Source organism: Scylla paramamosain, chromosome 2, assembly GCF_035594125.1.
Source record: "Scylla paramamosain isolate STU-SP2022 chromosome 2, ASM3559412v1, whole genome shotgun sequence".
Lineage (NCBI taxonomy): Eukaryota > Metazoa > Arthropoda > Malacostraca > Decapoda > Portunidae > Scylla > Scylla paramamosain.
The window spans coordinates 25,959,724-25,984,298 of NC_087152.1; the positions used below are offsets into that span (position 1 = coordinate 25,959,724).

Consider the following 24,575-nt stretch of genomic DNA (forward strand, 5'->3'; position numbering starts at 1 on the left):
GTGAGGGAAGACACAGCATGTTGAGGCAAGGCAGCAGCTGTGGAGGAGTGGACAGCTGCACCACTGACACCACCACCACCACCACTGCTCAATGCTGCTGCTGCTGCTGCTGCTGCTACTACTACTACTACTACTACTACTACTACTACTACTACTACTACTACTACTGCTGCTGCTGCTGCTGCTGCTGCTGCTGCTGCTGCTTCTGCTGCTGCTGCTGTTCCCCTCCTCCTCCCAGCACAGAAACAGACTGTGGGGTCCTGCCACAATGCGGCTCTCTCCTGCAGGACATGTTCTCGTCACCTTCATGTCCCGGACGCGTGCATAGACTTGTGCCTCAGTAGCCTGGCCGCAACAGACTGCAGCTGTGTGCTGTGCTGTGGCTGGCCAACAGGAGGGGGCGGGCAAGCTGGCCACCCTCTGCATCACCACCTGCTGGGGAAAGAAGAGCACCGTTGTTGTCATCTTTGTTTTCCTTCTTTTTCCTTTTGTTTTCCTTCACTGTTTGCAGGGAATGGTGGCAGAATTTGTTGATGTTGTTGTTGTTATCTGTTTGTTATTAAATGATGTGTTCATTGTGTTGTTGTTATTGTTGTTGTTTTGTGTGCGTGATGAACAAAAGCAGTCCACAGTTACTGGTGTTTGTTTTCCCCTTCAACTGTATACAAACATAAAGGGCTGGCTAGAAGTACAGTAGTAGTAGTAGTAGTACAATTACCAGTATATTTCAACAAATGCTGGAACTACTACTACTAAAAATATATAATCCAGGACCTCTACTATCATTTTTACTACTATATTGAGCATTACTATTACCACTACTATCTATTCTACTAACACCACTGCCACCACACCTTGCTCAGCCTGGTCCTGTGCCCTGGCCAGCTGCTGGAGGAGGAGGTGGTGGATGCCCTCTCCTGCTAGTTGTGGTGGTGGTGGTGGTGTGTGGCTGTAGGGGTGGCTCTGACAGACAAAACGGGTTCACCACACACGGCCCACTAGTTGTCTCTTCTGCAACAGTGATGACAGGTCAGGTTTGGTTGAGTGAGGTGAGGCCAACACTCAGAAGGCCTACACACACTTAAAAACACAAAAAAAACACACAAGACACAAACAGAGGCTGGGTTGTGCTAACACTCAGAATGACTACATAAAATACAGAGTGCTGGGGTTTGGGAAGAGGAAGAAAAGCACTACAGGCAAATGTAAAATGTGAAGCGGAAAGATGAACAAAATGACGGCAGTGGACAGTTTGAGAGTCAGTGTGTGGATGATGATAATACTCTAAAAACACAATGTGTCTGACAAGCAAGTATTATTTTCAACTCTTCATTGCAAAACAATACAAAATGTCCATTATTCCTGTCAAACTTTGCTTTTGTGGCTTTTAGAATATTTTTTTTTTCTCCAAATAGCTAAATTTCACCATTTTCCAGATGGTGTGACAGAGAATTTTACATGCCACCAATGACATCTCAAGTTGTGTCACCACCAAAAAGAACTGTTTGAATGAAAATGTGCAAATACATCAATCCCAAACATTTCCTTGAGGAACACCACCAGCAACAGCCCTGGACACTGCCTCTAATTCCACCACAACACAACCCTTGCACTAACCTGTCACGTGGAGCTGAAGCAGAGGCCTCACTCAGGTCAACAGCCCTGGACACTGCCTCTAATTCCACCACAACACAACTCTTGCACTAAGCTGTCACGTGGGGCTGAAGCAGAGGCCTCACTCAGGTCAACAGCCCTGGACACTGCCTCTAATTACACCACAACACAACTCTTGCACTAACCTGTCATGTGGGGCTGTAGCAGAGGTCTCACTCAGGTCAACAAAGGTGCTCATCATTCAAGGCTTTGCTCCAACCTTTAAAATGCCTTTACAAAAACAAAAAATGTTCAGAGCACTAAAGGAACTTGTGGCTTTTGAGAGAGAGAGAGAGAGAGAGAGAGAGAGAGAGAGAGAGTGTGGCAGGGAGGTGGTGATGGTGACAGCCAGGGACAGCTCCACATGGGGCTCCATCAGCACCACCCATAGCAGGATCAACAACAACAACAACAACAACACTGGTCTGTGCTAGCTCCTCTGGGGCTCTGCTGTGACTGGGGATAGTCAGATAGTACACTGCTTTGGTCAATAGTTAAAACTATGGGTTTCCTTTGTGGTTTTGTGTTGAAAATGTTACTATCAATGTTTTTTTTGCTCTTCAAATATGACTATCTATATTTTTTGTGATGTATAATTTAGTCCCTCACTTTATGGATAGTCAGATGGTGTTCTATTTTGGGGCTAATAGTCAAAATAGTTCAAAATTGTGTTTTTTGGGGGTTTATGTTTCAAGGCCTCCTCTGTGAAATCCTTGACTACCTGAGTCTGCTGTGCCTCTGGATAGTCAGATAGTAAACTATTTTATGGGTGATGGCTAAAATTGTGTTTTTGGTGTTTTTTTAGTATGAAATTTTTTTAGGAGGGGGATGACTTCACAAAATGGTGTACTATTTTGAACAAAACACCACAAAAAACATCCCATCATAGCAAAATAGTCCAAAATCATGTACTATCCTGCCAAGACAGTTAAAAATGGTCAACTTCTACCAAAATAGTGCAAGATGGCATACTATCCCAGCAGAACAGCCTGGGATAGTGTACTACTAACCTTTGACCCACATGTAGGCAGCAGCAGCAGCAGCAGCCACAGCAAAGACTATCAGGAATAGTACAAAGGCAAGGGCTCCAGACTATTTGCCATGGCTTGACTAACGCCACACCGGATAGTCTTGGGAGGTGTGCCTTGTCCTCAGCATGCACCAGACATATATATACTATCCAGAGCTGTAGTAGTAGTAGTTGTAGGTAGTAGTAGTAGTAGTAGTAGTTTGGTTATGTTAGGTAAGACAAAAGAGCAGGAGGAGGAGAAAAATTGTAGTAGTAGTAGCAGTAGTAGTTTGGTTAGATTAAATTAGGTGAAGGAAGAAGAAGAAGAAGAAGAAGAAGAAGAAGAAGAAGAAGAAGAAGAAGAAGAAGAAGAAGAAGAAGAAGAAGAAGAAGAAGAAGAAGAAGAAGAAGAAGAAGAAGAAGAAGAAGAAGAAGAAGAAGAAGAAGAAGAAGAAGAAGAAGAAGAAGAAGAAGAAGAAGACGACGACGATATCCCCTCTTATTCCTTCTTCTCCTCCTCCTCCTCCTCCTCATCATCATCATCATCAGCAGCAGCACCAGCATCACAGCAACACAACCGGCGGCGTGGTCGTGCTGCTTTTAAATTCCACCGAAAATGCACTGAGGAGACGCAGGAATGTAGGGAAATTGTTTGTTATTTTTGTTAATATTTTCTCTCTCTCTCTCTCTCTCTCTCTCTCTCTCTACTTCAATCTTATGTCACCTAACCCCTGTCTGGAAATAAAAAAGAAACAAAACGCTCAGAGGACTTTACATATCACGAACAAACAAGGTATTAATTAATAACGAGAGAGAGAGAGAGAGAGAGAGAGAGAGAGAGAGAGAGAGAGAGAGAGAGAGAGAGAGAGAGAGAGAGAGAGAGAGAGAGAGAGAGAGAATGTTTATACTTCACTAAGTACACATGTATGTACTGTGATGTCCAGGTAACAAAAGCCAAAAGACAAGGAGTCCGTGCACCACAACATTTGGTTCTCTTGCGCAACACAAGAGAGACATGAAAGCAAGGGTGGACTTTGCCGCGGCACAGGCAGCGTCACATCTCAGGCCTGGGCACACAGAGAGCAATGTCTACAGCGACACTGGCACACCTGTCTCAGCAAACACTTTGAGACGCCTGCATGTACTGGATGGCACGATGAAACACTCGCCAAGAGAAAAGTGCGAGGCAAGCAGCCAGCAGAGCGAGGGGCAGGCGCCGTTTTCTGGAGATGCAGTCATTTGCACTCTTGCTCACACGTCCTTCACATTCATCAACAGCTTTTCATACTTTTTGTTGTTGTTTATAGATAAATGCTCTATGATCGACACTGACCCTTTTTTTCTTTTTTTTATCAAAATAAAAGAAAACATTTAAGAAAATATTTTTCATACGAATAAAAATGTTTTCTAATAATTATTCTCATAATTATTAATTTTACGACGACTTGTTAAAAAAGTAGTTATTGACAGACCTAGAAAAAATGCTCCCCTGCATGACGAACTACTTCAAACACTGACTGAATTAAAAGGTTGAAGAGTTATGTTGCAATTAGCAAGACCATCTTCTATTTTACATATTTTTATTTTTCTATTTTTTTCTTTTTCATAAATCTGGTTGTAACTCTTCATGAACATGTTTCACGACAGTACGCATCTACACAAAAAGTATCATTAAGCTACAGTGATATTTAGTGACGTGAAAATAATACGGGGAAATACCCCAACTTTACACCTACTATTATGGGCCCTCGTGGCCCAGTGGGTAGAGTGATGGACTTTGGAGTTTTGAGTGAGGGACGCCGGGGTTCAAACCCCACTCAGAACTCACAAGAAACTTCAAGGGCATCCTCTCCATCGCCACGTGTGCCTAACAAGCACACAACACCACGTGGTGATGGAGCTTCGTCACCACGTGTGCCTAACAAACACACAATAGGTGACGGAGCTGCCCACGGGAGGTGAGAGAGCAACACCTCCCTGTGCCCCTCCACGGGAGGTGAGAGCTGCAAGGGACACTATATTATCAAATAATTATATTATTTTTATTATACCCATGATTAAATACTTCTACTACCCATTAATACTTCTACTACCACTACTACTGCTACTACCACTACCACTACTACTACCATGTTTACAACCACCCTCGCTAGAGGTAGGGTAGATGATTTTTCTTTTTTCTTTATATTTTTTTCACATATGAATCCGTTATTTTACTGCTTATTTTCTTCTACCTACTCGCCTCTAGCGAGGGTGGTTGTAAACATAGTAGTAGTAGTAGTGGTAGTAGAAGTATTAATGGTTATAATAATAATAATATTATTATCATATATATATATATATATATATATATATATATATATATATATATATATATATATATATATATATATATATATATATATATATATATATATATGATAATAATATTATTATTATTATATATTATATATAATATATTATATATAATATTAATAATATAATATATAATAATATATAATATATAATAATATAATATATATATTATATATATATATATATATATATATATATATATATATATATATATATATATATATATATATATATATATACTTAATTTTATTACAGTATATTTATTTCATTTTTACTTTCATTAGTTTTTTATTTTTCTTTCCTTCTTTCTTTATTTATTTTTGTTTATTTATTTATTTATTTCATTTTTTATTTATTTATTTTTTTTTTTTGCACATACTTCCTAAATAATTTTTGTTGAAGTTGATTTTTTCTTTCTTTTTTCTTCATTTCATTCTCTTGAACAAATTGTATTTTTCTCTCTTATATAAATATTTTATTTTTACTATATATTTATTTTTTCATGCTTTTTTATTTACTTTTTTTTTGTTCTCTTCGAGAAATTGTCATTTTCACATATGCATTCATTATTTTACTACACTTTTCTTTTTTTTTCCCTTTTAATTTCTTTGCATGTTTTTTTTTCCAAAGAAATAATGTTGTTAGTGCATGAAAAACAAGACACTAATTTGTTTTGTTAAAATACTTTTATCCTCTTCATCATGTTAAGTTTTTCACACATACGTCCATAATGTCTTTCCTTTTTTCTTTTTTTTTTTTTTTTTGTTATTTTTTTATCCTTTTCAATTTACATTTCTCAGACATATATACGTAATTTTACTGCATTTTTTCTTTCTTCTTTGTTATATTTCATCCTCTTGAACAAGTTCCGCTTTTCACGCAAACATCCATAATTGCAGTGCGCATTTTCCTTTTTTTTTTGTATTTTCTTTTACATCCTCTTGAACGTGTTACGTCTTGTTTACAAATATATCTTTTCGTCTTTATTTTTCAAGTTACGTGTTTTTATTTCTTTCCTTTTATTTTATTCTTTTTTCCTTTATTCTTTTTCATCATGTTTAACTCACACATACTATATACATATTTTTCTACAACATTATTTTTTTCTTTTCTTCATGTCATCCTCCTGGACAACTTACGACTTTCACACTTATATACATACGTAACTGTATTGCAAGATTCTGCTCTTTTATTTTTATTTTTTTTTCACGTTTCAGTTTGTTTTTTATTCTCATCAGTAAGTCATATGTTTCCCCTTTTTCTTTGTTTTCCTGTTTCTTTGTTTTATTTCATCGTCTCACACAAGTAACCCTTTTCTCACAAACATCCCTAATTAGGGTACATGATTTTTCTTTTTTCTTTATATTTTTTCACATATCAATCCGTTATTTTACTGCTTATTTTCTTCTTTTTTCGTTTTCTTTTCTTTTTAATCCTCTTTATATATATATATATATATATATATATATATATATATATATATATATATATATATATATATATATATATAGTAAATCTATATAAAAGATTTACTACAATTTTTTTTTCCTTTATTTCGGATTTTTCCACCGCAATAATGTTGGTCCTGCATGAAAGGCAAGGCTCAGACTCATGCAGGATAAAAAAAAAAAAAAAGACAATTTATCTTCTTCATCAAGTAAGTTTTTCACGCATCCATCCATAATCTTAGCACCTGTTTCTTTTTTTTTTATCTTTTTTTTTTCCTTATTCTCTTTAAATAACTTTTCTTGTATTTTTTCATTTTTTTTTATTTCATCTTTTTTATTCTTCAAGTTTCTTTTTTTTACACACACTATATACATATATTCAGGAACATATATTCTCTTTTTTTCTTTTCTTTATTTCATCCTCTTGAACAAGCTACGGTTTTCACACTTATATACATAATTTTATTATAGAATATTCTTCTTCTTTTTTTTTTTTTTTTTTTTTCTTTTTAGCGTTTTTTTTATTTAATGATTTTCTTCACATATCTTTTTGACATTTCTTCGTATTTTCGTTTTCCTTCGTGTAATTTCATTCTCTTGGATGAATCCATCCATAATTGTTACATTTTTTTCTTCTTTGCATTTTTTTTACAAAGACGTCCATTGTTTTACATTTGTTTTTCTTGCCGCATGAAAAGCAAGGCTCAAGTTTATGTAGGAAAAAAAGTTAATTTATCCTCTTCATCAAATTAACTTTTTCACACATGCTTCAATAATTTTACTACATTTTTTTCTTTTTTTCTTTTTTGTCCTTTTCAAGTTACGTTTTTCCCATTGATATACATCATTTTACTATTTTTTTTATTTCCTTTTTTCTGTTTTATTTTTTTACGTTACGGTTTTCACACATATACATAATTGTATTACAATATCTTGTTTTTCTTCTTTATTTTTTACTTTTATTCACATTTTCACGTTTTTATTTTTTCATTCTCTTAAAAGATATATTTTTCACATTTTTCACATTTTCTTTTCCTTGTTTTTCCCTCTGGGACAAATCCCGCTGTTCACACAAACATCCACATTGCGTATTTATTTCCTTTATTTAATTTTTTTCACAAATGCATCCATTATTTTGGTTTATATTTTGTTGATTTTTCTTTTCCTGTTTTAATTCTTTTTGGGGAACGTTTTTCACATACATATGTAAAATTTTGATACATTATTTTCTTTTTTTCCTGTTTTTTTTTCATTTATTTCACAGAGAAAATGTTCTTCCTGCGTGACAAGCAAGGCTCAGATTCTTGCAGGAAAACACATAATTCATCCTCTTCTTCACGCTGTCTTTCTTTTTCACACAGGCATCCTTAATTTTACTGCATATCTTTTTTTTTTTTTTACCTTTTCTTTTTTGTAATTTTCAGGTTTTGTTTTTCATACATAATTTTACTACCTTCTCCTTTTTTTCCTTTTTTTTTTTGTTTGTTTTATCCTCTTGATCAAGTTACGCTTTCCACACAAACATCGATAATATTATTACAGCACGTATTTTACTTTTTCTTTATTTTTTTTCTTTTTTTTTTACACTAAGTTACGTTTTTCATTCTTTTTACTTGTGTTATCTTATTATTTTTTTCTTTTCTTTATTCTTCTTTCATGATCGAGATTTTTTTTTCTTTCACACATGATATATGCATATTTTTCTTCAATGTTTTTCTTTCCTTTCTTTCATCCTCCTGAGCAAGTTACGGTTTTTACAATTATGTACATAATTGTATTATCAAATATACTTTTTCATTTTCTATCCTCTGTCACAAGTCACGCTTTTCACACAAACATCCCAGTCTTCTCCTGTACCTTGTTCCTGTCAGTCATGTCGCCTGTACCTTCTTCATATCAGTTAGCACCACACCAGTAGCATCCTTCATCTGCTTCGCATGATTTACATCCTTTATTGGCTTGTTCCTACTCCTTGGTATCCTGCATGTTCTCTTCTCTCCTCCTGGTGTTTGCAGCTTTTCCAGTAAATCACGACATGCCTCAGCCTTAGCCACCGCCACTGCTTTCCCTGCTAACTTCTTTGCTCTTCTGTATTCCAACTTATTCTGCCTCGTTCCGCTCTGCTCCCACTCTTTCTTGATTTCCTTTGTCCTTTTCAGTGCATTGTTGACGTGTTCACTCCACCACCATTGTTGTCTAGTTGTGCGTGACTTTCCACACGTTTCTCCCAGTACTTCTCTATCCACTCCTCTCAAGATCCCCGCACTCTTCTTCCACCAGTCCTGGAACCGCTCTGTGTTTAGGTTCACTGTGTGTGGCACCTTGGTCTTGAACTCTTGCTTCTTGGCCAGCCTTCAGTGCAGCCCATCGGGTCCTCTTCTCATAACTTCTCATTACTTTCCTCAGTCTTCTTAGCCATGCATGCATCACTACCAACCGCTGCTGCCTTTATTGCCATGTGCTCTACGGATTTTTTTTTTTATTATTTTTCCATTTTATTTTTTTTTCTTGTTAGCATTTACTGTATTTACTTATTTTTTTATAATTTTTCTATTTTTTTTTCATTTTCTTTATATATATATATATATATATATATATATATATATATATATATATATATATATATATATATATATATATATATATATATATATATATATTTTTTTTTTTTTATTTCTTTCGCTTTTTATTTATTTTTTCAATCTATTTTTCGGCAAATTTTTCCAGGAGATCAGCGCTCCCTCCGCAGCGGGACGAGTGGAAGGGAAGCCTGACCGTTACTGCACCGACCTTCAAGGTCAAAGAATAGTCAATGAAGTCCATTACAGCACATAAATAATAGAGCATCCCTCTTCCAAACAAGAAGTCATATGCCTGATCCACTTGAACGGTGTCCACGTCCATCATCAGTGCGCGTGTGCCCTGTCCAAAGTCCAGCGAGATTAGTTGCGGCGGCGGAGCACACCTGCCTGCCCTGTGCATCAACTTTTCCCGGCCGAACCTTGTCACGACAAATGATGCTGCGGCGCCAGTGTCCACCAGTACTGTGAGCGGCTCCTCGCTATCTAGTGTTCGTGCGACAAACGTGTATACTTTCCCTACGAACCCTGGCTCAGGTTTCCGCCGCAGACGTTCAGGGTGGCGGAGAAACAGGCTGCCGCTGCCGTCGGGATGGAACTCTTGCACGATCTCGGCTTCCTCCAGGCGGTTCATGGACACGATTATCATTTCAGCGGAATAGTGACCCTCCATCTCCTTTGGAAACACCTGTAAGGGCGTGCTGACCTCCACGCCGCCCTTCAGGGTGATCACCACCTCGTCCAGCTTGATCACCTCCAGCCGCAACGTTCCATAAGCCGTGTTAGAGATTACCGTCACCTTCTCCTCATCGCCCGTGACAAGGCCCATTTTTTCGGCCAGTGACACCATCATTATAGTGACAGAAGCGCCGGTATCCAGGAGAACAGTACAAGGGTGGCCGCGCACTGCCCCGTCCACCAGTTGTCCTTCCTCATTATCAATACGACAGTACTCGCTTACATTTCTTTTCGTCCCAGTGGCCAGCTCGGTGTCCACTACCACCCTCAACACGTTGAACCAGAATATCTCCCCCCAATCTTTGGCCTGGCTCTTGTCTTCCTCCGCATCCTGCGTCTTGCTCGTCTTGGGCTGGCTCTCGTGTTCCTTCTTGTCCTGCGTCTTGCTCTTCTTGGGCTGGCTCTCGTCCTCTTCTGTATCCCGCATCTTCCTCTTCTTGGGCTGGCTCTCGTGCTCCTTCTTGTCCTGCGTCTTGCTCTTCTAGGGCTGGCTCTCGTCCTTTTCTGTATCCCGCGTCTTCCTCTTCTTGGGCTGGCTCTCGTCCTCTTCTGCATCCCGCGTCTTCCTCTTCCTGGGCTGGCTCTCGTGCTCTTTCTTGTCCTGCGTCTTGCTCTTCTTGGGCTGGCTTTCGTCCTCTTCTGTATCCCGCGTCTTCCTCTTCTTGGGCAGGCTCTCGTCCTCTTCTGTACCCTGCATCTTGCTCTTCTTGGGCTGGCTCTCGTGGTCTTCAATATCCTGCGTCTTTCTCTTCTTGGCCTTTTTCTCGCCCTCCGTGGCCTTCGTTTTCTTATCTTTTCTATCCTTCCTCTTCTCCTGCTCTCCGTGTTCCATATCCTCTTCACCGCCATCCACCTTCCTCTTTTTACGGGTGTCATAGTCCTCCATGTCTCCCGCCTTCCTCTTCTTCTTGTTGTGTTGCTTAACCTGTTTGCCATCATACAGCTTCGTGCTGCTCTTGCTGCTCTCACAGCCTTTCATATGGTCTCCCTTGTTGTTGGTGCGATGCTTCATCTCTTTAACGCCTTCCATCTCCGTGTTGGCCCTGTGGCTGCCGCAGTCTTCCATGCTCTCTAACCTCCTTTTCTTGCTGGGTTGTTTGGCCTCTTCCTTCCTCTGCGTCTTTGCCTTCTCGCTTAACGTCTCTTGGTCGTTCATTGTTTGCTGCTTCCTCTTCTTGCTTTTGGATCGTGTTGTAAACAGTGGTGCGTGAAAACCTTCACAAGGAAAGCCAGGCATGGCACTGTCTTGTCTAGAACCTCTGATTCCATCACCTGTGGTCCCTTTCTTGGCGTGCTCACCAGCTTGGAGCTGAGCCCTGGCGGCACCCACCACGCGCACCAATCAGAGGCCTCGATTTGAACCTAACAGCCAATCAGATGCAAGAACGATACAACTGTGGTAATACTATGTACTATATATATATATATATATATATATATATATATATATATATATATATATATATATATATATATATATATTATAAGTATTCCGTCCTGCATTAAGTTTGAAGTACGTACGTAACAACTTGTTTTCTTTTTGTTGTTGTGTAAATGCAGGCTACTATGGGTTTGAGAGGCCGTGTTACGTCGTTTTTCTGGAATACTCTAACAAACAGGTGAATTATTTCCGTCAGTACGGTCCAGTGAGAACAGTGTGATGTACGTATATTATGTGCGGATTCTGAAATGCTTCCGCGTCTTATCTGGACAACCTTTAACAGGCTCTCGTGGGAATTAGTGGCATTTCCAAGCGTGTGTTCGTGATTGCAGTGATAGGAGTGACAGTAGTTCAGCCTTATTAATCGGGACAGTTTAGAGAAAGTGACTAATCACTTCTGTGGTCTTTGAAGACAATCGTGATGGCAGAGCAAAGTCTTTCAGAACAGCGGCCTTGCACTTGCTGGTGGCGTCGTGAAGGATGAAGCAGCAGAGACAGTCGACCAGCAAGTCACTCACTTCCTTTGTCCCAGGAGTAAGTATCTGTCCTTACACCCGCGCAAACCACCAACATCCGCCTCACTCAAACAAGCTGTCACCCATGCAACCAGTCTGTCCATTACAGTATTAGCAAAATTCCAATCATCATGGGTGTGTCGTGTCTTCAAAATTCATGTTTACTTTGCAGAACAGTGAAGCTTGTCGTGGCGTCAGCAATTTGCTGCAGCAGGTTGCTTCGTGTTTCGCTGCTTGGAGAATTCCACTTATTGTTGACGTGTCATTTCTTTATATGTCATATTTACTTTATAAAATTGTGCAGGTTTTCTCAGCAGACAAACTGGTGTTTCCTCGGTACACACACCAGGAGAAGACTTCCTGCATGGTGGTGCACTCAATTTCTTCAAGTAGTGCGCAAGGAAGAGGACTTTTGAAAACATGAGGAGCTGACGCACAATGAAGCAGCTGATACAGCAGCACACAATACGGCAACACTTTACTGCTCACTCAAAGTATGGCAAGGACACTGACTTCCGTGAATGAGACGACACGATGAGCTCAGTGTGAGAAAATCAGTGTGCATTTGGCAACGTGCCTCCAGAGTGTTTACAGGACAGCGGTGACCTGCCACCTTGTCCTCCTTGCCGTGCGTGTAATACCCATTCACCTCTACCTCTTGTACAGTGTAGCCACTTCATACACTATAAAGTATCTTCAGAGTCCACCTATAAAATCACCACCATATTTGTCTTTTCCACTTGTCACGCCAACCTCAACTGGAACACGACACGTACAAGAACAGGCTGAGGTTTTACCAACACTAATTTTACCTATTTCTTAACCTTTTTCTCTCTTTTTACTGTAAACACTTTTTTTACTTGTTTGATGAAATCAAATAAAAAGCAAATCGTATTAACTACACCTATAAAAATACATAAAACAGATTTTAAAATAGATAACAAGAATATAAATACAGGCAAAGTCTTGATGTCAAACACGCACATTTATCATATTGTAACCAAAGCAGGGTGCCAAACTCACAGAAATACAAAACGCAAGACAAGTGACTTTACGAGTACATAAAACAATATTTTACAAGGTCTAGTTCCTCAAATATAGCAAAAAGAAAGAATAGTAAAAAAAAAAAAGTTGTGTAATATGCGGCAAAGTTCAAGCACTTTCCTCCTCTGCTGTGTATTAAGTCAAGGGCTAACTCAGGCTCTTCTTCTCCGAAATTAAAAGTTTAGCGATTTATCTATGTATTCTTTATGTAGTAGTGGCACTGGCCAGGGGCTGGAAAAATTTCATAAGAAAGGGACCACCGGGGTGCTAGGTACTAAAGAAAAAGGACAGAACGGATAATCCAAAATTTGAAAAATGTTTTGACTCTTCCCCCTTGAAGGGATTCTGGTCGTAGGAAGGGCAGAATACAGAACCAAGCAGGGAGTTCCAGAATTTAACAGTGAAAGGATTAAAAGATTGTGAATACTGGTTAAATCCTGCATTTGGGCATTTGGGAAGTGAAGAGAATAGTGGTGGGAGAAAGTAGAAAGTCTTGTGCAGCGAGGCTGCGGGAAGAGGAGAGGCATGCAGTTAACAAGATCATAAGGGCAGTCAGCGTGTTAGTAGAGGCAGAAGGCAAGAAGAGATGTAACATTGCGGCGAAGAGAGGCTGAGTAAGAGTCAGTTAGAGGAGAAGGCTGATAGGACGAAACACTTCTGATTCCAGCCTGTTCAGGAGTGTTGAATCCTCCTCCCCCCCTCCCCCCTCATATGAGAAGCGTACTCCATACATGACGATGGGTAGAGTCACCACACTCTCGCTAACTTCCATATCTTTCTCCTCCTCTCCCTCGTCCTTAAACCCTTGCTTCGTATCCTTTCTTGGTTCCTCCCTTCTGCACCGCTCCGCCTTGCCCTCTTTCATTCTTTCTTCCTGCACTTTCTTTGTCAGATTACACTTTACGAACACTTCACTTGTATTCCTTCACTTTATCTGAAGTCCTTTCACTTTCCTGCACTTAAAACTCTTTCATTTGACCTGCTGGTGATGAGAAGGTATGGCTCCGTTCACCCGATCCTGCTGCTGCTGCTGCTGCTGCCTGTGTGTGTGTGTGTGTGTGTGTGTGTGTGTGTGTGTGTGTAATCTGATAGTTACTTATTTTGTATTTATTAACTTATGGTGTTATGTTGGTTTGTGGTTCTATAATTTTGGATGTCTTTATAAATGTTTGTAATCATGTTTTGCTGTTAAATTATAAGCTATGGTACATGGACGTGTGTGTGTGTGTGTTGCAGGGATGCCAGGTACACACAACCGTCCAGAGGTGTCAGAGAGTCGTCACAAGTGAAACACAAGCACATATCCCGGATCGGAAACAAGCGTGCCCCCTCCGCCATCCGAGGCTGGGCGACGACTGGCGGCAGGACTGTGTGTGTGATCTGAGCGCCGCGGCTTTCTCACTCTTCTGATCGGAGCACCAACACAGCTTCGGATCACGCCTCGTTGTGTTTGATGCCTGTATTCTGAAACGCTTCACTCTCTCAATACGACAATGTTCAAAGGCCACAGACTTGATCAGCCGAGTTCTCTAGAGTCTTTCTCTTGTTCATAACAAGAGAATCTTGTTTATCTGCCACCAGAAATATAAAAACACCCTTGAAGACCCTTGCAACTTCAACTACAGTCTTCTGAAAGTAGTGGAGGCGTGGCACAGAAGTGTTTCAAAATAGTCCTTGGTTCTGTGAGGTTCTCCTTTTGTTGTGAAAATCCGTTTTCTGTGAACTTGAAAGAAGTGTAACCATGTTTCGTATAAAAAAGCAAATACGTAATTGTGGGATGCATTACGCCACGAGACTCTGCGATATGCAATAATTTATACCACATATTGCATTATTATTATTAGTAGTAGTACTAATACTATTTTTCTCTTTCCCTCCTCCTCCTCCTTTCATGGACACTCACTAACCTTGTTTTGCTGACGCCAAGGTACACCCACACACTCATCCAGGACTTCCTTCCCTTTAGGAGTAACAATATCGAGCAGCCTAAAACAGCCAACAATGTTCGTAAGCCGTAAACAACCTGAACAAAATAATTGTCTTAATCGGCAGATCATTTGAACATAAATGAAAGAAATGATCCTCACTCTGTACAACCCCTTGGTCCGTCACCTCCAAAGCACTACCCGACCAAGCGGCCTTGAGAGAAAGGGAGAGAAGGACGCCAGGACGGGCACCAGTGGCGGAACGCCGCAACAGTGAGGCGGATCCTCTAGACCACTGCTTCCCAACCTTTTATAAGCTCATGGACCTTCAAGGGAGCTTTTGAGATATTCATGTATCCTAACACATAGGATAATGAATTACAAAAAAAAAATAAATAAAAAAATAAAAAATACATAGTTTCAAGACTGAAAAATATAAATTAAAGTAGCACGTCTCTGTTTTAATAATAAAAAATAATCACCCCATCCTACATAACTGTTTTATAAGTACTAGATGTACTATAAAGCAAAATGCTACAACTCAAAACCTGTGAGGCGCGAGTTGCGTCCAAGTGTAATATACAATACGCTAATTTGTAATATTTTAATTTAAGTTTAAATTAATTTCTTACATGACACAATTTGCTTCATGTATATGTATTAGAGTACTACTGTGCACTCTAATACATACTGGCCATGTCATGTACATGCTACATGACACACAATTTTGTTTCTAAAACATCTTTGCCCACTGTGCACTCTTACATGCACTAGCCATGTCATGTACCCAATTATTTCCAAGTATCCTTCGAAAAACATCATGCGCCCTAGGGTGCACCATGTACCCAGTTTGACTATCACTCTAGACTACCACCTAAATATAGGTCAGGGTTGGCGGGAACGAGGGAGGGGCGGGGAGGCATCCCCAGCGGGGATACCGAGGCAGCGGGAGGAAGGCCACTGCCAGGCCAAGTCAGCTGTACTAGTTTTAGGGAATGGACACAAGCCTTACCAGATGTGGTCGAAGGGCAGATGGTCCATCTGGAGGCGGCAGAGAGGAGCAGTTCATGGCCTCACCGGCTCTGGTGGCAGTAGCAGCCGGCTGATCACCATTACAGTCTGGCGCCCATCAGCTGGCTGTCCGGCACATGTGCACCACCCACGGCCTTAACGACAGAGTACACCTCTGGTCACAGGAGAAGAACAACGAGACGTCCTTGCACGTCAACGACTCAGGCGAGAAAGACAAGCATTGATGTCACTCCTCACGACCAAGTACACTGCGCAGTGCGCACACGAGACAGCTATCGTGGTGTCCGTCCGGAATCCGGCTTCGTTCCAACTTTGGATTCGGATTATTCATGTTTGGACTGCATTGGTTTTAATATATATACACCATGATGGGTATTTTATCATCTGAGGTAAAGCAACATTATAATGAACATGTGCACAACCTCCTAGCTTCGCTCATTTCACCAGTTCACTACGGTTTTCAATCCTCGCCTGCTGTTCTTGAATATTACCAACCACCGCTTGTTTTATGTTTGGCCATCCTTTGACATCGCTAGACAAATATTTTAACTCATACGACAGAAACAGCAGAAATAATGATTCACGATACCCGCCATGTTCACGAGGAACCACCTCAACCAAGGAATGTAGACGATGGGTAGAATTCTTGACCTCCACCAAACCATGGATCCCTGGTGGGTCACACTGCACCATGCTACACAGAATGCCTTGGATCACAACTTTAGATGGATCCCCCATGAATAGAGGCATCTTAGTAGGGGGTCTGCACTCCAGCAAGGGAGGGAGACAAATCCCACAGCTCCTCTCCTCTCGGCCCGGGAGTCGAATCCTCATCCTCTCAGCCGTGAGCCAATGGAACGTGCTGCGTGACAGGTCTCAACTTACTCATCTCAAGGAAGCTCAAGTCTGTAGCTTCCTTGTATTTAAACCATAATCATGATCTCTAAACTCTACAGAGAGAATAGCTGGGACGGCTAGTCCAGAAAGATTCGCATGACACACACACACACACACACACTTGATGACAATCAAACAAGCTAGCTGTAAAAAAGGCACATTTATTTCATGCTTAAAAACATGGTAACAATGAAGTGACATGTTGATGCCTGGCGGACACATTGCCTCATTTGCTCCTAGAAGAATATGCTTTACACATCATCATTACTCACTGTTGGGCCAAAACTACTCTCTCTCTCTCTCTCTCTCTCACCAATAAGCAAAATATATCTGATTTGCCACCGGACATGAATACAACTACATATCTATAATTACACACACACACACATTAATTAAAGCCCAGCACGGTCTTGATGATAATGAAAAGGATAATAAAATAAAAAGATTAATAATGAGTGATCATAATGTATGCATGAATTTTCTTGTCTTTCAGCACCATAAATCCCCAGAAAAAAAATAAGATAAATTATGAAATACACACACACAGCCCTCATTTGTCCCATGCAGAGATGAAAAGATGTACATTTATTTCCTTTTCTTCATCGTGTCACTCATGAGCAGGAGGTAAATTCCCTACAAGGCAGAGGTGCAGGCAGTGGCTGACCACCAGAGGGGAAGACAGGAGCATTGTGAAGGAGGCAAGCCTAGCTGATAACAAAGGCTTGTGCCAAAGCTAATCAATTTATAATTGTCGTGAGGCTTCTTGGCTGCTCCAGTGACTATGAGTGTCACACCAGCTGTCACCTCACCCCAGGACTGCCTCAACACAGCACAGCCTGGAGTTAGGCCATGTTCATTTATCCTGTTGGTCTAGTCTGGTCAGAGGTCATGTAATTTGCCACACTCACTCCCAGTGTTTAGCATTTCCCTCAATCTGAAGTCCTGTCACCTCCTTAGCATCTGTCACCTGTTATATTTGTGAGGAGAGTCTGTGGATTATTGGACTTGATACTAAGGGAAAATGTTGAAGACAATGGGAAAAAGTGTGGGACAATAAAACATTTTTGACTGTGATAACACCACCATCCACAGGTCTCACAGACACCTGCTGAGCAAGGCATAAGGGGAATAGCACTAGGATTCCCATCAAAACATTCAAGGTACACAACTCTTTACCCATTGAGCTATGAGTACAATGATAGCTGTAGCCCAAGAGGAGTTTGGTCAACCTTCAGTGTTCAGTCACTAAACTTCCCTAACAGGACTGCCTCATTGTCTCAGCAACTGTGGTACTCCCAACATCTGGATCTGCCAACAAATAAGCTCATGTGGTGCCAGTTAACATCTATCCAGCACATACTCATCCAGAATGGCCCACACAGCTGCCAGACAGTCACACGCTTGAGGCTTCCCATCACCACTGTGAGGTCCAGACAGGCAGTAAGCAAAGACCAGGACTAACAACCCTCTTGGTGAAAACCTAAAAATCAAAATACCAAAAACAGTTATGTAATACTCTCACTTACTTTCTGTTATCTCTATGTACAATTGGAATACTATTTAATTTATCTGAAAATTGCACCTTCAAGTATTTCTTGGGTTCAGAACCAATTTCAAATTATCAGCTAAAGTGGTGCAAAATCAGCCTATGACCAAAATACAATAACTAATAAATAATGTATAAAACCTTCAATATTCCCCTTCTGAAAAGTATCACAGATTACAAAGAGCATATCCAGGCTGACAAATCTGCTGCTGTGTTGCTTTTGCCACATGTGTGTGTGCATGTTGTCATCACTGACAACAGTTCACACCATCCAGCTGCCCTCCCAAGGTCCATCAGTACACACACACACACACACACACACAAGCCACTTGAGCAAAAATACAAACAGATCACCAAGGATCCAGCAGCAGCAGCAGTAACAGCAGTTCAGAGGGGATTAAAGTAGGGAACATTTCAGATATCCATTGTCTACCAGCAGTGTGATTTGCCATGATGCACAGAACCATAACCAAGTGGATAAAATATGTGAAGGCTGTATGATATGATGACACACACACACACACACACACACACACACACACACACACACACAAGTGCATTTCTTGGCAGCTGTGGTAGGGCAGCAGCAGCAGCAGCAGCAGCAGTAGCAGCAGCAGTGATGGTAGTAATGGTAGAGGAGGTGCAGTCAGTCACTCCTCACTCAGTTTTCACAGATACGAAGAGCAACTGTGTCCAAACAGTGAGTTGGTCTGTTGGAAGGACACAGGACAATGTCAGTTTTGGATGTGTGGACACCAGGTCAGGTGATGCTGTGTGAGGGAATGGATAGTTTAATTCTCTGTACTTTTTGTGAGAATGTCTGCTTAGTATAGAGATAGATGCACATAAATTTATACAGCTTGAGGCTAAGATGTAAAAAAGTACTGAGAATGTTATTACATTATTATATGAATGAAAGTATTTTTTTTTTTTTTTTTTTTTTTTTTATGTAGGAAGGATACTGGCCAAGGGCAACAAAAATCTAATAAAAAAAAATGCCCACTGAAATGCCAGTCCCTAAAAGGGTCAAAGCAGTGGTCAAAAATTGGTGGATAAGTGTCTTGAAACCTCCCTCTTGAAGGAATTCAAGTCATAGGAAGGTGGAAATACAGAAGCAGGCAAGAAGTTCCAGAGTTTACCAGAGAAAGGGATGAATGATTGAGAATACTGGTTAACTCTTGCATTAGAGAGGTGGACAGAATAGGAGTGAGAGAAAGAAGAAAGTCTTGTGCAGCGAGGCCGCGGAAGGAGGGGAGGCATGCAGTTAGCAAGATCAGAAGAGCAGTTAGCATGAAAATAGCGGTAGAAGACAGCTAGAGATGCAACATTGCGGCGGTGAGAGAGAGGCTGAAGACAGTCAGTTAGAGGAGAGGAGTTGATGAGACGAAAAGCTTTTGATTCCACCCTGTCTAGAACAGCAGTATGAGTGGAACCCCCCCAGACATGTGAAGCATACTCCATACATGGACGGATAAGGCCCTTGTACAGAGTTAGCAGCTGGGGGGGTGAGAAAAACTGGCGGAGACGTCTCAGAACACCTAACTTCATAGAAGCTGTTTTAGCTAGAGATGAGATGTGAAGTTTCCAGTTCAGATTATAGGTAAAGGACAGACCGAGGATGTTCAGTGTAGAAGAGGGGGACAGTTGAGTGTCATTGAAGAAGAGGGGATAGTTGTCTGGAAGATTGTGTCGAGTTGATAGATGGAGGAATTGAGTTTTTGAGGCATTGAACAATACCAAGTTTGCTCTGCCCCAATCAGAAATTTTAGAAAGATCAGAAGTCAGGCGTTCTGTGGCTTCCCTGCGTGATATGTTTACCTCCTGAAGGGTTGGACGTCTATGAAAAGACGTGGAAAAGTGCAGGGTGGTATCATCAGCATAGGAGTGGATAGGACAAGAAGTTTGGTTTAGAAGATCATTAATGAATAATAAGAAGAGAGTGGGTGACAGGACAGAACCCTGAGGAACACCACTGTTAATAGATTTAGGAGAAGAACAGTGACCGTCTACCACAGCAGCAATAGAACGGTCAGAAAGGAAACTTGAGATGAAGTTACAGAGAGAAGGATAGAAACCGTAGGAGGGTAGTTTGGAAATCAAAGCTTTGTGCCAGACTCTATCAAAGGCTTTTGATATGTCCAAGGCAACAGCAAAAGTTTCACCAAAGTCTCTAAAAGAGGATGACCAAGACTCAGTAAGGAAAGCGAGAAGATCACCAGTAGAGCGGCCTTGACGGAACCCATACTGGCGATCAGATAGAAGGTTGTGAAGTGATAGATGTTTAAGAATCTTCCTGTTGAGGATAGATTCAAAAACTTTAGATAAGCAGGAAATTAAAGCAATAGGACGGTAGTTTGAGGGATTAGAGCGGTCACCCTTTTTAGAAACAGGTTGAATGTAGGCAAACTTCCAGCAAGAAGGAAAGGTAGATGTTGACAGACAGAGCTGAAAGAGTTTGACTAGGCAAGGTGCAAGCACGGAGGCACAGTTTCGGAGAACAATAGGAGGGACCCCATCAGGTCCATAAGCCTTCTGAGGGTTTAGGCCAGCGAGGGCATGGAAAACATCATTACGAAGAATTTTAATACGAGGCATGAAGTAGTCAGAGGGTGGAGGAGAGGGAGGAACAAGCCCAGAATCGTCCAAGGTAGAGTTTTTAGCAAAGGTTTGAGCAAAGAGTTCAGCTTTAGAAATAGATGTGATAGCAGTGGTGCCATCTGGTTGAAGTAGAGGAGGGAAAGAAGAAGAAGCAAAGTTATTGGAGATATTTTTGGCTAGATGCCAGAAATCACGAGGGGAGTTAGATCTTGAAAGTTTTTAACATTTTCTGTTAATGAAGGAGTTTTTGGCTAGTTGGAGAACAGACTTGGCATGGTTCCGGGCAGAAATATAAAGTGCATGAGATTCTGGTGAAGGAAGGCTTAAGTACCTTTTGTGGGCCACCTCTCTATCATGTATAGCACGAGAACAAGCTGTGTTAAACCAAGGTTTAGAAGGTTTAGGACGAGAAAAAGAGTGAGGAATGTACGCCTCCATGCCAGACACTATCACCTCTGTTATGCGCTCAGCACACAAAGACGGGTCTCTGACACGGAAGCAGTAGTCATTCCAAGGAAAATCAGCAAAATACCGCCTCAGGTCCCCCCAACTAGCAGAGGCAAAACGCCAGAGGCACCTTCGCTTAGGGGGATCCTGAGGAGGGATTGGAGTGATAGGACAAGATAAAGATATGAGATTGTGATCGGAGGAGCCCAACGGAGAAGAAAGGGTGACAGCATAAGCAGAAGGATTAGAGGTCAGGAAAAGGTCAAGGATGTTGGGCGTATCTCCAAGACGGTCAGGAATACGAGTAGGGTGTTGCACCAATTGCTCTAGGTCATGGATGTATATTCCTTGCTCCAGCTGTTGGTGAGTGAATAGATGGCACTGAAATAGTTTAATGTAAGAAGGTGGTAAACCATACTGTTCATCATTTATTTTCTTGCCAAGGAAAATATGGCAAACAGTGAATATTACTCACATTATCAAGAAATATTCAAGAAAGATGGAAAAGAAAGCCCTAGTCTTTCAGTGCCCCTCCACAAGTAAGGGCTCATTCATAACACTCAGTATTGTCTTGCTACTATTTTGTGGCACACTGGCCTAACATCCCATCAACAAAAGGACAACCATAAACAGACCACTCACCAAGTGCTGTTCTGACAATTTTTGGCTTGTTCTGCCAGTACACAAAGAGGAAGTAGGCAGGCACCCCAGAGCCAGTGATGAGCAGGCCCTTGCCCACCTCATATGGCCGCACATACAGCAGCAGAAACACCAGGAAGCCACACACCAGCAGGAAGGCGATGGGAACGATGATGTTCACCTGCACAGAGAGGGAGGCGTTGTAGTCTTGTGGCATCTGTGTCCTGTTCTAATTATCAGCATGCCATTTGTCTATATATTTAGTATAATTTCTGTGACAACTATGTCCTCTTTCAGCTACACACACACAGCCTTCTCAGAGTGAAGTGGTTTGTCTGTTGTTCAACAGATCATCATGATAATTATACATTTCAACTATAAATAAGCTCTGAGGAGGTAGTATGTATTGATGTGGTGGTTGTGTGGCCGCAGTGGTGCCTAACTCATGTTGGCGATGCATTTATTGATACATTTTCTTTATTTCTCACTAATTCATCTAGGGTGACACAGCTTGCCTAGTTCAGCTTTCAGTGAACAGACTTAATGAAACAGGTTTTCCTGTAAAGGCAGCCATGAGACCCAAGTTGTTGGGGATTGACTCCCTGGGCCAGCACTCTCACACAGCAGGCCATGATACCTGAAACTGGTAATCCACCAGTGTGGGGTTTTCACCTCTCCTTTCAGATCAATTGCTGTTGTTCCCAAGTAACATCCTATTCTCTTTTTCCTGCTAGCCCTATTTTTCTCCTGCTTCTCCTCTTTCAGTATTTTTTTCTTATCCTGTTATTCCATCTTCTTCCATTGCTCCATTTTCTAAGGCTGAATCATCATCATAATCCCATTCCCATATTGAGTTGTGAGAAACACACACACACACACAAATAAATAAATAAACAAATAACAATAAATTAATAAAAAAAATATATATAAATAAATAAAAATAAAACCACAGGCAGATCATAATCACAGCCACCACTGCTGTCTGGTGCTCACCTTGATGGGCCGCTCCATGTCAGGGTATTTCCAGCACATGTACAGCAGAATGGCGATACTGCACAGGATGAATTAACTCTCTACAAAGCTGGCGTAGTCAATGAGGCGGTAGATGTCCATGGTGGAGAGGTAGACCAGTGACAACAGGCCCTGGAAGAGGAAGGAGAGGAGGTGGAGGTGAGTCTTTGTGAATATTCCAAACTGTGGTTAAAATGGAATGCTTTGTCAACCTCTCATTCGGTAAGACAAACTGTTAATGACTGAGTGAAGGAGAGCATGAAGGGGCATTACAGGCAGTTGTGCCAGATCTCATCATGTGGGGCTGTGGCACCAGGTACTTTGAACTAGTCCCACATGCTTTTGTTCTGATACAGAAGGTGATTACAAGAAAATAATAGACAAACTGCATTTAGACAAATATTCACTTTTAGACGCACCAAGCTAACTAAACATTCCAACCTAAATCTATTTTCTTCATTTGTGAGGATGTGTTCTGTCTGACTGAATAATATATAAAAACTGTGTGTTTGTGTGTGTGTGTGTGTGTGTGTGTGTGTGTGTGTGTGTGTGTGTGTGTGTGTGTGTGTGTGTGTGTGTGTGTGTGTGTGTGTGTGTGTGTGTAAATCTATTAATAACTCTAGGAAAACTCATCAATCACTTTTCATACAAATACATCAACTTGGAAACTAGAGACTGATGAAGTTAAGAACTAAAAAATGTTTGTGTAGGTAAGCAATAATGTACACATAAGTACATTCACTTCCATACTTCTTTCCATCTGTCAAAATATTAGCTCACACTGCACATCCTGAGGGGACACCATAAGGACCATGATGCATGCTCACACACACACACACACACAGTAGTAGTGGTAGTAGTATTTTACTGACAAAAAAAACATTGAAAATAACACAAAAAATTATGTTGTTTTTGTCCAACTTCAAAAGAACACAACTGCAACATGTAGAGGACTAATTGAACCAAAGCTACTATTCACAAAAATTATGAAAGGTGTCACACATACTGTTTTAAAATACATAAAAGCCACAGCAATGAATCTGTTAATGACAATAATAAAAACCTATAAACACACACACGCACACATAGCATTGCACAATGTCTTACCAGGAAGATGAGAGAAGACATTGGAGTGTTGCATTTGCAGTTGATGAGAGCAAGGTTGTCTGGGAAGTGGCCTTGTCTTGCACCCACAAAGCACAACCTGTCAACATCATTAAGCTGGTGAGTGGGGCATTACTACCAGTCATAACTTGTGCTCTAAATCTGACAGAGAGTAGAGGGAGAGTATGAAAGGAATGGATTGTGGAGCTCATGGAAATCTTGCAATCAAGTATATCTAAATTCTTGAATAAAGTGGATTCTCTGTTAAAATAAATAAGATAACTTTAGAATTGAACTCCATCATCATTAGTGGTTATAAATGAAGCAGGAAATCTCTTAATATAGCAGTGGTATTTTCACCAAACACTACAGCTATTCATATATGACAGAAAACCTGAACGCAGGAGTATAACACCAGATGTGAGACTAGGTATGAGAGAGAGAGAGAGAGAGAGAGAGAGAGAGAGAGAGAGAGAGAGAGAGAGAGAGAGAGAGAGAGAGAGAGAGAGAGAGAGAGAGAGAGAGAGATTTGCACATGAATGTTCCTTTACCTGTTCTCTGTGGTGGCAATAACAACCTGGTCACCCTGCCTCA

At 40.8% G+C, this 24,575-nt stretch overlaps 2 protein-coding genes across 19 annotated transcripts in view; one reads left to right on the forward strand and one right to left on the reverse strand.

Moving 5' to 3' along the window:
• LOC135112318 (uncharacterized) overlaps positions 1-635 on the forward strand; it is a 79,105-nt gene extending 78,470 nt beyond the window's left edge. For all 16 annotated transcript variants that reach the window (XR_010274282.1, XR_010274294.1, XR_010274293.1 and 13 more), the window contains one exon: positions 1-635. The gene's annotated coding sequence lies outside the window, so the exon portion shown is untranslated.
• Positions 293-24,121, reverse strand: LOC135112365 (cystine/glutamate transporter-like). Of its 3 annotated transcripts, none has more exons than XR_010274303.1 (5): positions 23,985-24,121; positions 22,860-23,009; positions 15,720-18,892; positions 855-1,011; positions 293-432 (listed from the first exon to the last, which is right to left on the reverse strand). XR_010274303.1 is itself a non-coding variant. In XM_064026759.1 (4 exons), exons 2-4 carry the CDS (start codon positions 22,896-22,898, stop codon positions 18,840-18,842), a joined length of 270 nt encoding a protein of 89 aa, XP_063882829.1. In that variant the 5' UTR covers positions 22,899-23,009; positions 23,985-24,121; the 3' UTR covers positions 16,782-18,839. The 3 variants fall into 3 exon arrangements, 1 of the variants encoding a protein (XP_063882829.1); XR_010274302.1 differs by having other exon boundaries at positions 296-435; XM_064026759.1 differs by lacking the exons at positions 293-432; positions 855-1,011 and adding an exon at positions 21,870-22,047 and having other exon boundaries at positions 16,782-18,892.
• Positions 24,122-24,575: the final 454 nt, after the last annotated feature.